This window comes from Amblyomma maculatum, chromosome 5 (genome assembly GCF_055883805.1).
Source record: "Amblyomma maculatum isolate TAMU_Amacu chromosome 5, ASM5588380v1, whole genome shotgun sequence".
NCBI lineage: Eukaryota > Metazoa > Arthropoda > Arachnida > Ixodida > Ixodidae > Amblyomma > Amblyomma maculatum.
This window is the reverse complement of record NC_139348.1, coordinates 150,089,207-150,105,676: the sequence shown is the minus strand read 5'-3', so window position 1 is coordinate 150,105,676 and position 16,470 is coordinate 150,089,207. Positions and strand designations below refer to the sequence as shown.

At 41.7% G+C, this 16,470-nt stretch overlaps 1 protein-coding gene across 2 annotated transcripts; it reads left to right on the top strand.

The window, feature by feature from the left end:
• Positions 1 to 620: 620 nt before the first annotated feature.
• On the top strand, positions 621 to 11,863 carry DCTN5-p25 (Dynactin 5, p25 subunit). 2 transcript variants are annotated; one of them, XM_084604667.1, is made up of 7 exons: positions 621 to 727; positions 809 to 882; positions 987 to 1,055; positions 1,141 to 1,259; positions 1,956 to 2,067; positions 5,861 to 5,963; positions 11,682 to 11,863. In XM_084604667.1, exons 2-7 carry the CDS (start codon positions 835 to 837, stop codon positions 11,783 to 11,785), a joined length of 555 nt encoding a protein of 184 aa, XP_084460793.1. In that variant the 5' UTR covers positions 621 to 727; positions 809 to 834; the 3' UTR covers positions 11,786 to 11,863. The 2 variants fall into 2 exon arrangements, with proteins under 2 accessions (XP_084460793.1, XP_084460794.1); XM_084604668.1 differs by lacking the exon at positions 987 to 1,055 and having other exon boundaries at positions 656 to 882.
• Positions 11,864 to 16,470: the final 4,607 nt, after the last annotated feature.

The window sequence follows — 16,470 nt, the reverse complement described above, 5'->3', positions numbered from 1 at the left end:
CTCTGTTTGTAAACAAACCGAAGCAGGTGCTATGGGAAGTTGGTCCTTTCATATTTTCGGCGTTTCTCGAAATGTGCCAGAGTACGCGAAATTGTCGGCTCCCCTCTGGTGAAACGTGTAATTTGAGCGATCGGGATTAAAGGTATTCAATGCGCCGTTGCTACGCTATCATCATGTGCGCTCGAGCGGCGTTTTTCCTGAAATGAAAACAACGCTAGTGAGGTTAACGCACCGTAATCGCCCGTACACGCTGAACTCATTCTTAAGCCTAATGAACGCATCATGCAAAAACGCGCATAGTTGTAACTAGGTTACTCGCTGCTAAATTATTTGCAAAATATTGTCACTCATTATACGACTCGCTTTGTTTTACTGCCAACAGCTGACACACAAGCATATCGATGCAATGCGAGGAGAGCACATCATATCACTTTTCTAAGGTTGCAGAAGAACTTTCGCATTGAAAAATCATTGCACCCGACACACTTTTGTGTTCATAGCGTAAATATTGTTCAGTGATGCATTTACCACTGATTTGCAGCGTTTTGGTTTTTTTTTTTTTGCTTACTATTATGCACACAATAGACAAATGACCAGGTGACATCTTCGAGTTAGTGCGTTGGCAAGTGCCATAAAGTCGAATTTACAGTCAATCCAATCCACGCCTTTTGGACGCATGAATCGCAACATGGCCGCCTAGTCTGGTTTTTAAAGTATGCTGAAAGCAGTGGGTGGAGTTCTCTTTTCGTATTTCACAATCGATCGACTCGCCTCTTTGTAACCGCGTCGCCTTCTGTTGCATCACTAGAGAACGGTCTTGAAAGAAGGTATGAAATGGATGTCGTCGACGTCTGGTACAACAAGCAGGACTACATAGAAACCGTGAGGAGGCCATCAGATTTGCCTGCGCTTTCGCTTGTGGTGGAGTTGGAGAACCCTTTTCCGCTTCGATTGCATTCTTGCGTCTTTTTCTTACTGCACTGCAGGCTTCGGGGAACAAAGTGAGCCGAAATTCAGTGCTTTGCGGCAGCCATAACATAGTCCTTAATGGAAAGGTATGCTTTATGTTCGCACGTTCCTTCGTTGCCACTTTGACGTTTTGGGAATCGCCGGCGGCATATATTTCTTGTTCCCTTGCAGACAATCATCCAGTCCGAATCTATCATACGTGGTGACCTGGCGAACGTGAGGATTGGGCGGCATTGTGTCATCAGCAGCCGGTCGGTCATCAGGCCACCGTTCAAGAAGTTTAGCAAAGGGTTGGTGGCATGTCCGTTATCAGTTCATTCGTACTGAAGTGCTTTATGTTGACGGGCATATTAGTAACCCGACGTATCATGTTGGCTTAAAGTGGCGTTTTTTCATGATGAATGCAAAATGCGTTTTAAGACCACTAGGTATTATGTGTGAGCTTGACGGTTGTGGTGGAATATGTAACAGAGTTCGTTCTTTCGCTTCTTGAAATGCTTGCATTGCACATTTAGTTGTATATTCATTCGAGTACCCCCTCTCATACTTCAATTTTACTATTTAAACCTTGTTTTTAACAGTTGAATAATTGAATACAATGAGTTCTGTTTTATGTGTACACAAAGTGTGACTGTAATAAAACATTTTGAGGTATTTTATGGCTTCTCAATTTCCTAGATGGTCATGTCTGAAATTTGGTTCAAGGTGCATGTTTGCAATATCTTTTTCTTTTGAAATTTTTTTATGGTGCATCAGTCACACTGTTCTTATATTAATGTTGACAGCATCAATCAGAGCCTTTTTATTTGTTGCAAATATGTACAGCATTTGACTAAAGACTCGTTGCTGCATCCCGACTACCATTTCTTTTTCAATTTTTAGAGCTAGCTTTCACATTCTAATGGCCGAGGTTTAGCAAGGTGGTATCTTGTTATGAAATTGGGGACTAGCTTTTACTCGATGCTAATTGCTTCTTACCTTTGCAGTGTGGCCTTCTTTCCACTTCACATTGGTGACCACGTTTTCATTGGTGAGGGTACTGTCGTCAATGCAGGCCACGTCGGTTCCTTCGTCTACATAGGCAAGAATTGTGTTATTGTGAGTAGCTTCATTTGTCTTTCCAAAGTAACAGTTTTATTTCCTAAAGTTCCTGTATTGTGTTGCAGCAAATGCACACCGGTAATCATTCATGTATAAAAATATATATTCGGAATAATTTATGCAACACATAACTGCTAACAGTTATGCTTTCTGCTTAGAGAGGTACTGAGCACTGATTTAGTTCACTTCATTTGAAGTGAATTAAAAGTTGAAAATTTATTTCCAGTGCTGTTATTGAGGTGCTTTCATATTGAGTCTGGTCAATCAAACTGATGACATCATCGACTTAACTCAGTAATTTAGTAGTGATGATATCAAAACATTAAACAACCATTGATTATTAATTATTTAATCGGTCATTACTCAGTAATTAATTGAAAACCTATATCTGCATCAGTAATTGAATCTCCATCCCTCGGATCCCCAGCCGAGCGCTTTAACCAACTGTGCCATGCCAGGGATTGTGAGACGCACATCATAATTCTCATTGTCTACCATGAGGATGATATAGTAGCGATCATGATGATGCTGCAGTTAGTGATGATGACAACAATGACAATGATGGTGCATTTAGTTGATAATGATAATGGGAGCAAGCGTGAAACACTGCGTGCAGCAGCAACGCTCCGGCTTTTCGCATTTCTGCAATGTAGATTCCACAGTTCTCTCGGAATTTTTTAAATGCAGTTTGGCTGGCAATAACTGCATCCTTTTGCTGCTGGTCAAATGCCAGCATAGCCATGCATAGGCACAAAAGTTATTTTATTCACGATAAAAACAAAATGAGGTTGAGTTGTCTCTGCTGTCCTATCAGTGAGGTCTGCACATAAGGGCAGTGCTATTCACATGACATTCACATTTTGTCTCTTCTAGTGAATCATTGCATACATATGTGATAGAAAAAGAATACTTCATGTCTAGGACTACCAAGCCTTTCAACTGGACGAAATTGTATGCGTTTTTATACTCTCAGCTGGCTGCACAGTGTCTGCGGTAAGGACACGTGGTCGCTGCCCCGAATGGCATGTCGAAGCCTGCTCAGAGGAGCGGGGAAATCCTGTGAATTCTGCTCTATATGTGAGGCAGGAGATCCTGCAACTTCCGCTGTATAGGTGAGGCAGCTTGCGACAACTAGTCTTGGGATGTGACACATTAACCGCCGAACACTCAGTGCCCGGCTATGTCACCTGTTAACTAGCACCTGCTAGAGGTACGCCCGTGAGGAGGACCAGACAAACAAACATCTGTGAATCAAATTCGGGAGTGGGGATCTTAGGTCTACAACTTGAAAGAAGGCTTGATATCATACTGGCTTCTGCCTGTAAGTATTTTGCTTGCATCAAAGGGCAGCAAACTCCCATGTGCAGCGAGTTTGGATTTAGTAGTTTGTATTTCAAAGATGCCAGATATGTGGATTTAAAGGAATACAGTTGAGTGTACAGTTGAGTGCAGATATAATGAACCTGATGGCTGCAGAGATTGCATTCATAATGTTCACACTTACTGGTTCATTGCCTTTGCATTTACAGACAGAAATGCAAATTCTCATGAAACTCATCTTCATTCTTTAGAAAAGTTTGAATGTTTCCTTTCGTGTAACGATACACGAGACATTAAGAATTTAAGATATCTGAAGATGCTTGCATGCAACCACTAATAATTTGCAATGGAATTTCTTTTGCGTGTGGTTTCGATTCCACCTTCAAGAGCCGAACACTGACTGTGATGTCTAAGTTAAGTGTGAGTCACAATATAACTGTGATATAACCAGCGCTTCGTCATTTTATATCTCTACGATACTAAAGCCAGTCTGCTGAAGAGCTGGAATAAACTTGTTTATTCCTCCTTCCTCTTCTAAATCCACTTATAAGTTATTTAGCAGTCATAGGCAAATACAGTGTTTTAAACCGTGTGTGCTAAAGCCTGAGAGGTCATTATAAAGAGAGGATTCAAGCAGAATTTGATTTCTTCACTCTTTTTAAGCAAAAGCAGCTCTCTTTGAAAGAAACTAGTGCAGATTTCAAGCACCCGTGGCTAGTCAGCATACACTTTTCTTCGCTATAATTGATAACATTATTGCCGTGAGCAGCCTGATTAGCTGCAAACTATTTATTGTGAGCAATAATGAAACTTCACGCACAATGTAACAAAATGCGATGTATCATGGAGCTACTATTTGATAGCAATGCGCAAATAATGGAATTTAAAACACCAAGGCAATGAAACAAGAGACCACTAGAGGTACTGTTTTATAAGCTCGTCCAGCCATTGTGTGTGAGTTTGTGGGATCGTGTTTCACGTTCCAAGCTTATGAGTTGTAATGTGAAACGTAAATTGGTTTATTCTTTTTTTTCTAAATATGATAGCTTTGTTCACCGTACAAGCGGGCAGGGCATTGTGAGAGGCCCATGCATTCGTGTGTACTTGCCATTAAAGGTTTCTGAAACATATTCTTAGTAAATAAAAATTAAGAAAGAAGCCCCCTGCGATGGTGCAGTGGTTAGGGCTCTCGACTGCTGTATACAAAGACGCAGGATTGAACCCTGGCCGCAGCATCCGCTTTTCGATGGAGGCGAAAGGCAAGGCGCTCATGTGCTGTGTAACACCAAGGCAATGAAACAAGAGACCACTAGAGGTACTGTTTTATAAGCTCGTGCAGCCATTGTGTGTGAGTTTGCGGGATCGTGTTTCACGTTCCAAGCTTATGAGTTGTAATGTGAAACGTAAATTGGTTTATTATTTTTTTCTAAATATGATAGCTTTGTTCACCGTACAAGCGGGCAGGGCATTGTGAGAGGCCCATGCATGTGTGTACCTGCCCATTAAAGGTTTCTGAAACACATTCTTAGTAAAGAAAAATGAAAAAAGAAGCCCCCTGCGATGGTGCAGCGGTTAGGGCTCTCAACTGCTGTATACAAAGACGCAGGATTGAACCCTGGCCGCAGCATCCGCTTTTCGATGGAGGCGAAAGGCAAGGCGCTCATGTGCTGTGTAACACCAAGGCAATGAAACAAGAGACCACTAGAGGTACTGTTTTATAAGCTCGTGCAGCCATTGTGTGTGAGTTTGCGGGATCGTGTTTCACGTTCCAAGCTTATGAGTTGTAATGTGAAACGTAAATTGGTTTATTATTTTTTTCTAAATATGATAGCTTTGTTCACCGTACAAGCGGGCAGGGCATTGTGAGAGGCCCATGCATGTGTGTACCTGCCCATTAAAGGTTTCTGAAACACATTCTTAGTAAAGAAAAATGAAAAAAGAAGCCCCCTGCGATGGTGCAGCGGTTAGGGCTCTCAACTGCTGTATACAAAGACGCAGGATTGAACCCTGGCCGCAGCATCCGCTTTTCGATGGAGGCGAAAGGCAAGGCGCTCATGTGCTGTGTGATATTGGTGCACGAAAAAGAACTCCAGATGGTCGACTTTTCCAGAGCCCTCCACTACGGTGTCCCTCATAGCCTGAGTCACTCTGGGACGTTACATCCCATAAACCAAATCATACCTGTTGAAGAAAAGAGACCTAATTTCACTGCAGTCTCTATGCTTAGCTTGGAATAGATATGCGAAGCCTGATTGTAAGCGGGCAAACCACACTATTCACTACTGAATGCTGAGAAGTGTTCCCTGGGTGTCCAGAACATACGTTTTTGACTGTGAGTGTACGATGGGAATATGAATAGCTTGTAGTTTGACTTTGCACTCCTTTAGTGCTCCCTCTTAAAAATCTCTGACGAATAGTTGACCTTTTCTGAAGCGTGGTTGAGCATTATGTTTTCCCTGTGTTTGCTCAGGGACGTCGGAGCGTGCTCAAGGACTGCTGTATGATCGAGGACAACACTGTGCTGGCACCCGAGACCGTGGTGCCGGCATTTGCCGTGTTCTCTGGATCACCAGGCAAGTTGCTGCATCCCAGCTGATCTGGGCAGGTCATGTTCTAATTGCTTACATCTTAAAGGTTTAACCCTGTTCTAATCGTTTCCCCGTCAAGTATTGATCCAAAGTGTGTTGACTAATAGATTTATGTGCTGGAAGCACATCCCACTCACTCTCACTCGGAGGGCGTTGTGTAATATCGGAGCATGTGACGATTTGCAGATATGGCCTGGTGCAGGCGAGCTGGTTTACTAACAGGGCTGTTAACAGTAGTAAGCAAAAAGAGGAGAGTTTAGGAAAATGTATTCCGCATCATCGACTGGTACATAGAAATGGGGAAAAAAATTCTGCCGTATGGTGCTGTATGGTGCCAGGAATGCTGTTTGCGCTACCGTTAAGGGCCCCTTACCACACTCTGCCTTAAAATTTTCTTTACTTAGTCATTTTCTTAGGCGCTCTGTCTGGATCACACAGCCACAATTTTTTTTTTTTTTTTCAGAGATTGATTAACAGTATAGTTAAGCCGTCGCATTCGAATGATTTCACTATGCTTCTTTCAGCCTTACCTTTTTTAGGTTGGTGTCCCTCACCATACATAGCAAAATTACTTTTGAAAAGGAAATAAATTACATGACTAATTACTTTGCTGAAAATTGCAGAAAAGTAATTAAATTACATTACTCATTACTTCTCCCAAAAAGTAATGAAATGACATTACAATTACTTCTACTGAGTAATTCAATTACTTTTAAATTACTTTCTAGTTTCCATCCATGCAAAAACTAAGTAAAGCTAGTAAACAAAAAACTTGTTCTCCAGACGCGAAACACACACTTATTCTTTCGTCTTCCTGCCGCCAAATTCTGTCTCAGAGAGCTATTCCTTCCCTCTTTCCATTACAAAAACAAGACAACCGCAATAAAAAAAAAAAAAAAAGGACAAAACAAAAGATGACTACAACAAAACCAGAAGCATGGTCGAACGATTGTGAAATGACCGGCGAACCCAGTGTCTTGATGGCCCGGAGCTGTCTCCGCCATTTGAAGGGCCCGAAGATGTTAGCTTATTTATTGCTTCCGCAGTCCCAAGAATCGACGTCGGCACCTTGTGCTCACTGCTCAGTAATGGTCAAGCCACGGTGGCTCATGCCATGGACCCTTCCGCCTATCTCCCTCAACCCCAGTCCTCCCTCGCCTCGTGGTGACGAGTGTAGCCAGGCACCACTGTGCCGCGCTCCCAACGATAAATAGTTTTCAACCAGCCTTCTTGCACCATGTATCTCTCCCTTCAGCATTTCCTTGACGCCTTGTATCCTGCTGCTTAGAGAATGGTTGCCATGGGATAGCCACACTAAGTGACCCTGTTGCACACGAGGTCTCAGACGCACTGTTCTGCTCAATTCTGTCTCCTTTTGCCGATCCATTACGCTGGCTTTGGCTTGCCGCATGTCGTTCCTGCTTTCATGGCACTCTACTTTGTTGTCTATTGAAAGAGTAGTGGCGCACTAAAAGCAATTTCGAAAGGAATTAATCACTTTTGCTACAAAATTACTACCAAAAGTAATTTACTACATTACTAAATTACCAAACCAAAAAAGTAGTTCATTACACTACAAATTACTGGAAAAAGTAATTAAATTACAGTAATTTCATTACTGTAATTCAATTACTGCCATGTCTGCCCCTCACCCTTTCCTGGCTTAAAGCCTTAGGAGGGAAACTTTCCTTTCATCTGCATTTTTAAGAGGTGGGTGTGCAGTTTGTCAGGTGTCTACATCATGGCTTCTTCTCAACAGGAATGTTTTTTCTTCCGTTTTTCACTTCCCGACGTTGTGGTATGTGCAAAACATTATCAGTACCTATGTTGGAGAGCGCGGACCTCTAAAGCACGTGAGTAGTTTAACAATGCCAATTCAACAGTGCTTTGAGATGTACGAGGTGAACGACTGCAGAAGGGCAGAGGAGTACCACTCCCACTACACTGAAACGGACCAGGGCAAGGAACTAAGATGCATGGTTTTAATGCAATAGCACTAGAAGCTTTATCGGATGAGGTGAACATGCGGCACGCCATTCATAAGGTTTGGCAATTGGTTGTATTGATTTCATCAGACTGGAAGTGACAGCTAAATATTTCAGTCTATCCTCATTGTGTCCGCGTTGCCACCAATAGACAGACGCATGTGGGGAAACATCTGAGCAGCAGATCGGTGACCCAAGGTTGCACGCAGATGCACATGATGTTGGCCTATCACATGGCCAACATATGATGTAATTTAGTGTTTTTATGAATTTTTATGTGCTGAAACAAATGGCACGGTGAGAGAGAGAAAGTGTGACACTCCAGGAACAGCACAGCAGACCATGAGACGTCTCGTCGTTAGCAGGTGGCCCAGAATTGCGGACCTGTGAAATGCAGTCCAGTGATGTTTCACTGTGAATGGGTGACAACATGGAGGATAGTACAATTCACATAGATGCACTGTCGTTGCTGAAACACAGTGTGCTGTATCAACTGCAGTCGCTTGTTGCAATCTTAGACATCCCTCTCGAGTCAATTCGTGTTTATCATTATTTAGCATTAGTGGAGGTCCTTCCCAGATGGTAGGACAAAAAATCTTACTATCAGGAGATTTGCGACACCGGAAATGCATTACAAGCTGCACGAAGTTTCTCACAAGCAGACCCCCTGGGCTCTACACTTTTGACAAAAACTGTATATATTTACAAGCGTTGCTCAGAATTTTATTTGCCTCAGTGTTTCGCAAAAATACTTAGGTAGCTGTGCTCAAATTTTGCATTAGGCAGTATTGTAATCGTCCTTAGAAATTTTTCTTTTACCTCCCTCACTCTCACTGCCCCAAGAGGTGTTGAGTTTGGCTGCTGATGCCACAATCATGGGTTCGAATCCAGGCCATGGTGGCTGTATTTCCATGGCAAAATGCAACGGTGTCCATGTGCTGTGGATATCCAGCTTCATGTTGGCACAGAAATGAGAGTTGCTTTTATTACTACGTGCATGCATTCCGATGCTGGACATGAAGAGTGTTTGACCACACTGTGCTCGCAACAGCTGCGAGCTTATTTTGTGTTTGTATTGTCCAGCGGCAGCAGCATCTAAGCAAGGCCTGCCATGACAAAAAAGGCCTCTGCCATTGCTGTTGATTCAGCCCTGTATTGTTGCATTTGCCAGTTGGCTTTTTGACCTCTTAGAGGAGGATTCTGGCTTGGGTGGCACACTCGCTCCTCGTACAGAGGGGAGAGTATGAGCTCACAATGTTCTATTTGATAAGTTTAACTTCTATGGTTAGCTATGCCATGTCAAATTTCTTCGATATTTCAAAAATTCAATAGAACTCCCTTCCCATTTTTTTCAGAACCTGCCCTATTTTCATTGTTAGCTTAAATCACAACCTAAAGCTTTTTTAGCATTATAAACCTTGAACCATAGTGCAGTGCCTGAATGAACATGGGCTTGTCAGGTGTTCAATCTATATCACCTGTGTCATTTGAAGAGGTCTCATTATCTAACAGAACATACGTGTTGGCACCAGAGTCATTTCCCTCATGCAAGGTTTTCTTTTTTTTCCCATGTCTACTTCGAAACTTGTTGTGTACTGGTTTTGAACATCCATGCTGCAAGCTTGACATTTCAATTCCAAAAGAGTTGATTTATTGCACCACCCGTAGCGCATAATCAGCAGTGCACATATCCGTGTTAGTCTTAAATTTAACTGGTGATAAAGGAGTCGAGTCCTGATCACAGTCGCCGGAAGTGTATGTCAAAAAATGCACTCACTGGTTCAAGAGACATTGAGGACAACTCCATTCAATCTTTGTAGTGTCTCTCATAGCCTGAATTGCTTTGGGACGTTAAACTTTACAGCCCAATCCATTCAATCTTTGTTGTTTGTTAGGCCTGCCGCAATGTCTCAGTGGTTAGTTGGTTTGACTGTTGAGTCCAAGGACACGGGTTCGATCCCGAACTCGACGGCTAAGTTTTGATGGAGGCGACATGCAAAGCGTCCATATACTGTGCGGTATCAGTGCAGATACCAGAACCCCAGGTGGCCGACGTTGATTTGGAGCCCTCCTCTGCAGTGTCTCTGATAGCCCCTGTCACTTTCGGATGTCAAACTGTGTGTACATCACCACTCGTATTTCACGAAAACTGATACTGTTGTTTTTTCTAGTTATTTTGATGTTTGTCCAGTAGTGGAAGGCTTGCCAAGCTAATGAGATTTTAAAATTTTCTTGCCATTCATTTGAAAGCTGCGTGGACAAGACTCTATGGTGGGTGCTTAGAAAATGAATGGCTGTGCTGCTTATTCTGAAAGATCCGACCACAAAAACCTTGAAGCACCGCAGCCAGTTTGCAGCAGTTAGGCAGGGCTGGTGATGTCTTTGGTTGATTTTTTACCTTTTGCAGTTTACAAGGCTCCATTTTTAGTAGCAGTATGTAGCCTCAATGTCGTTAGGATGTGATAATCAATTGGGGCAGGCTGAAATTTCACCTCAGTTTCCCCGTTGGCGAGAGTAGGCTTGAAGAATGGAGTGCATGCAGAAAATGGTTCAAAAACAGTTCAGAAAACAGTGCACTTTAAAAAGACTTGTTGTCTGGGGTATGAGGGTCTTGAAGACTATTTTTTTTATTTTTCAGCATACCTTTTTGAAACTGATTTCAAATATGCATTTAGATTTCAAATAACTTATTTTGAAGAGAAATGACAGAACTGTTCTAATTAGGTTGCTTCTTACAAGCCATTATGGTAATTTCTTGGTAAAAAATACCTCTTTCAGGAACATGCGCACATTACAAAAGGTCCACTGCACATCGTAAAGCTTTCCTTTTTTTTTTTAAATTGGGATATATTACCAATTAGACAAAATTTTGGATAATTACTGCCACATACTTTTTGTTTGCAACTGGGGTATTTATTTATGATCACGAAAATGACATGTGAAAATCCTTAGCTTTGGAACGTGTGGTGGACATTTTGAAATGTATGCATGTACTTAAAAGAGGTCTTTTTTAATTAGAAGTGATCATGATGGCCCATATGAAATGGACTTATTATTTAAGCATATCGTCTCTCCCTGATGAGATATTTTAAATCTAAATACATATTTTAGATCAGCATTCTATTCTGCACCTGCATGCTAAGTTCAAACAAGATATGTTGAAAAATAAGAAAAAGCTTCCAGGACCTTCATTTTCCTTAATTGGTGCATGCTTACATGAAGGAACCCGACCTTTTGTGTCTAGTGCGTGCTACACTTTCAATCAGAACTAACACCCTTAACCTTTTCAGGTGCCACATTTTGTTTCCATTGCCAGTAAATGTTTTTCTGCGTAAACAGTGTACTCAGGCATTAAGAAAGACAATTTATTAGTTAGTTTTCTAGTGCAAAATACCATCAGTTAGCGTTTGTAGAGATGTGTGAAATACCAGTGTCGAAATGCCACAACTTATCAGGTAAATACTGAAGGATTATGGGAGTACTAATTTTTATTTCAAACATGCACGTTGCATTAAAATGTGGGACAAAGTAAAGGTGATGTCTCTACCTGAGAATTTGCTTTCTACGCAGCTACTTTGCCTAGTGTGTGAAAGGGTTAAACATGTACCAAGTAGCCCAGTCCAAGCCTTTTTCTAGCCTCGCCATTTTGGTGAGCCCCTGGTACCATTGTTCACAGTTGGTAACCATGTATTCTTCCTTTGTCTTCCTTGTTATCCAGGTCTCTTTGCCGGGGAGCTCCCGGAGTGCACACAAGACCTGATGACAGACTTCACCAAGGCGTACTACCACCATTTCAAGCCATCAGAGGGCGCTGCCAGCTAGCCCCAATTATTATTTTGAATTTATTTTACTTAAGTGAATGATTAAAGAGTCCTCCAAAGCTTGGCTTTCACAATGACACTGTTAGCGAGCCATGGATTTTGTTGCATTGTGTTGCAAAGTGCTGCTGTTTTGTGCGTACTCCTGAACTGGAAGCCTTACTTTTGTCCAGCGCTCTCGTCAGCCCTTCAGCGAAGCACTTGCCTCACCTGGAAGACTGGCCATGTGTTCTGTTGTTTTTGCAGGATGGCTTTTATGGTGGTCTCAGTGAAATTTACAGCCTTACATTGACCTTTTCCTTTTTTGCACGAGGACAGTAAAGAATGCCGGTGAATAAATGGGCATGTAGTGAGGTAGGGGAAAATGAAACAAGGCAGTGTATGTGTGATAAGTGAAGCATGAAGAGAAACTTTTTTTTCGTAAAAGTTGGTTCTTTCCTTCTTGAGAAACTTGCTGCAGCTAGGGAGAGTTAGAGAAGACATGCATATGATGTATGTGGTAGAGATGTAGACAGCTAAAAGAGATGGCTGTAACTGAGGGTGACTGTATGCTAGAGCAGTTAAACTTCCAAGGCATGCAGACTGCTCTTTACAACAAATGTTAATGGACCAAGCCTACATTGCCTCTCCAGCTCGGATATTTTCATGTTTTTGTGCTTGCATTTCAGTCTTCCTGCTTGCACTTCGTTTAGTTCTGGTGGTGCCCGTCACTGATGTGAAACGTTCTTGAGGGACTATCTGCTACATTGTATGTGCTGTCTTTGTTGCTAGTAAAGAACATTAATAAAATTAAATGATTGCAACATTAATAACTCAACAGGGAAATTTTCCGACCATAATCTTTTTTTGGAATGTGCCTTTCATATTTTGAAGCAAATGTTGGTATTTTGTATTCACTGAAAAAATAAGTTATGAAATGGTGCACCAGGAAGCCATTGCGTAATTGCTTTACAGGTGTGATTGCCTTCTACTGCTTTTAGGCCTGTTAATGCCATGGAAGCGGACGTGATAATCAGAAACCTGCATCATTACTCAACACTCAAACATGCAAAAAGGTGTTCACAAAATGAGAGGAAGAAAGCAAAGGCTTTCCAGGTTGATTACTATACACACGGGATGTGGGAAATGAAAGGTTCAAGAGTAATGAAAAATTTCAGAGTTTTGTATGAAATGTGCTCAAGTCTTTCTCTAGTTCGTTGCATCGCAGGACACTCGAAGTAAGCGTACAGTTTCAACGCTCAAGCCTATACGTCTGATATTTCAGGAGTATCTTGATCACTTTTCTAGGAGATAAAGGTTGAGGCAAATATGCCATAATCTTACAGATTAATTTCCACAAAACATTTATATTTTTCTCAGAAAAATTGCAGTTGGTCATGGTTAGGGGGTTGCCCTTTTCACCTAAAACCACTACTTTCATAGTTGCCTTAGTGTAAGGCTATTTACTTCAAAATCACAGAACGCAGCTCATTACTGGGGTGCTTGCCAACTGATGTAATGAACCTGTTTTACATACAGATGGCTCGGATCCAGCAGATGTCTTGTGTGAACTTTGCAGTTAATAGTGACCAATCTTGCTGAAATGTGAATTGTGCTTGTTGAGGTAGATGGTGAGACCGAACCAGCCATATGCATATGGAGACACTCGGCAAACTCTGCGTGTAAGAATAAGGACAATGTGATATGTTCCAGGTCAAGTGGTAACAGGTCGGCCTTTTTTTTTTTTTTTCATTTCCAGATAAAGCATGCATGAGCTCAAAAAAAGCTAAATAATTGGCTAGGGCATGAACTATTTTTCTCTCCATTAGCTGGAGTGCTACCCTACGGCACAGCTACATTAAACCTACTTTGCAATGGCCTCGTCATAAGGTTGACATTATAAACCAAATAATCAACTGGTTTTCATTTTTGCAGATATGAAGAAACTGCGTTTGGGAATTCTGTGTTTCTTGCATTATTTTACAGTCATACAGGTGCTTATAGGAGTAATTTCACTCGCTGGTTTCTCAAAAAGCATGGCAATTTTAAATGCTTTCAAAGATTATGCTGAATTCATCCAAATACACTTGCTTGGTTGCTATGGGTAAAGAACCATAGTATTCATGCAGTTGTGGGTGTCTACCACATCCTGACGTGTGTACCGACTAGTTTCTGAAAACGATTGCCTCACTAAAACAATGCCTGCACAATTGTTTTCAGTTCAGTCTTTCAGTCCTTTTGACGCATTATGTACACAACTGTACAGTGCAAACTTATTTGTACACAAGCATGCATTAAGCATCTGAAATCTCTTGCGGGACTTTAAAGGTATTGTGAAAGAAGGCCAGGTCCTGACGGCAAGGTCGTGAAGGCAAGGCAAGGTATGCCGTGTCAGCGTTTAATCTGATGGAGAAAACCCAAGCGCGTGCCGGCGCCGCGGGACGATGATGATGGTATGTACAAGAGGAAGAAGATCATGGTATGTACAAATGAAAGAAGATCCGAGGAGGGCTCACAGTATATGTTACCAACAGAAGCAATAAATAAATATAAGCAATCCAAAAATTAAAACACAATAATGTAGATAAAAATCTATGACAACCTCTCCTTGGTAGAAAACACATTCTTTGCACAAAAGCGGCGTGTGCTGCCCTCTGCCTAAATGCTGAATGGTTGCCACTTCAGGATGGCTCCGGGAGAGCTACTGAAAGGGTAAAACGAGTGATGTTAGGTGCTAACCCTTAAAATAAAAAAAATATAAGATGCATACTTGGAGATGAAAGGGAAGGTGGGTTGTCCGGCGCCTCACTACTGAAGTTAGCTGATGTTCGACCGAAGTTCATGCAGATTAAGAAGCCAGAATGTGGTTCCATTTTCACAATGTGTATCGCCTAGGGACAAGGTCTTTTACTTAATTTTAGTAAGAACATGAGTCCAGCGTTAAAGCCGACTCGTGAAGCTGGCGCGTGCTTTGAGAACAAAGACAAACTTTTGGACCTGACAGGCTGCATCACACAGCTCCACATGTTTGAGGCCCTTGTTCTACATTAGAAGCAAGTGCATTTTCGCCCCATAAATCTACATATATGCTACTACTTTGACCACAGACCCGCCACAGACCCTGTTATGTGCTGTGATCGAGAATAAGTGTTAAGACATTCAACAACTTAGAGGCTCGAAAGGTTCCAGCCTGCCTTTCCCTGAAGTTTTGCCAACGTGCTGAAAGAAAATGATGCCAGCATTAAATGGCGCACATTTAAGTAGTGTAAAATGAAGCTGCACTTATTACTGAACATGTTACTACAAGAGAGTCAACATTAATGGCATCCAGTAAGGCCGTCGGTAAAATGAGGGCATGCAGTTATTGAATTTTTTGCTCGTTCTTCTTGTTTTAACAATATTACAGAGTGTATGCAGGGATAGAAGACTTTGATGTCTTCTGACGAGGGCTTTAACTACCGCACTGTACATAGGAATAGATGGTATGTAGGAGCATATCATTGACATACAGCAAATGTAGTGGTAAATTAATTCAGGTACAGTGACATACTAAGCAAGAAGTACCCATCAGAAGCAAAAAAAAAAAAACAAAGGAAAAAACAAAACAAATTGAACTAAAGCAGTTCAGTAAAGCCTGCGATGGAATGTAGAGAAAGACGGCGCTGAGCTGCACTCGAAGTAACATTAACATTCATAATGTATGAAACACTCCATGTAGATATTCAAAGTCAGTTGCTGCATTGAGACGTTTGAAACATTGCTCATTTTCCTTTTAAATTGGTCAGACCCAATTGCTTGGGCACAAGCGAATAAGCCGGGCACATGTATAATATACTGTTATTTGATGATCATTAGTTTGGGTACTGAAATTGATGTAAGGCCTCGAACTAATTGAAAATTGCATGGAACTTATGTGGAAGTTCTGTATTTAGATAAGAGCGAGAGGATTAAAAGTGATGTTTATTTTTTCATCCACCCAGAAAGCTACGTAACGCTTACAACATAGAAGGAAACAACAATTGGGGGTACACTGAAGCTCCGTCTTTAAGGATAAGACACAATAGCATCAATGCCTCCTGTTTGAGGCTTCCCTCGTGGATCCTCATTTCGGTCTATTCTCTTTGCTATTCACCTAATCAGTAGCCTTTTATTTAATGTGCTCCTATTATTCCACGCACACTATATTACTATACTATACTACTTAATGTAGAGGAATAGTCGACATAGATGAGGCCTATAGTTTAACAACACTATATGAACATGCCTGTGTGGCCTAGGGGCAGTGTGTCTAAATCAGGATTCAAGGTTCTAGAAGGCTGGATTCTGATCTCACCCGCCTATCTCGAAGGTGAAGTCCGGGTTGGCATCTCCTCACAACTCAGCCATGTCATACAGTCTCATGACATCACACAACCTGCCATACTATAGTCGGTCACCTGCCAACTCCCACCTCCCAGAGCCACCCGTGATTTTTCGCTGATATGTTGTGTGAGAGTTGTGCATTTAGATAAGTATGAGAGGTTTCAAAGTCATGTTCAGTTTCCTGGTAAACAGAGAGCCAAGTAGTGCTTACAGCATAAAAGATAAAAGAAAAGCAAGATATTGCCCCCTCAAAGAACCGGACGTGATGCAGAAGGGGCTTATGTGATTTAATGGTGAATGGCCTAATGCGGGTACTACTGCCTGAGTCACAGTACAATTAACCTCCTT

Excerpts from the sequence above, each read along its gene's own strand:
- DCTN5-p25 (XM_084604667.1), top strand. The coding sequence starts at position 835 with ATGGATGTCGTCGACGTCTGGTACAACAAGCAGGACTACATAGAAACC. Across the intron at positions 1,260-1,955 it reads TTCAAGAAGTTTAGCAAAGG|TGTGGCCTTCTTTCCACTTC; the intron begins GTTGGTGGCATG and ends TTACCTTTGCAG. Across the intron at positions 5,964-11,681 it reads CGTGTTCTCTGGATCACCAG|GTCTCTTTGCCGGGGAGCTC; the intron begins GCAAGTTGCTGC and ends CTTGTTATCCAG.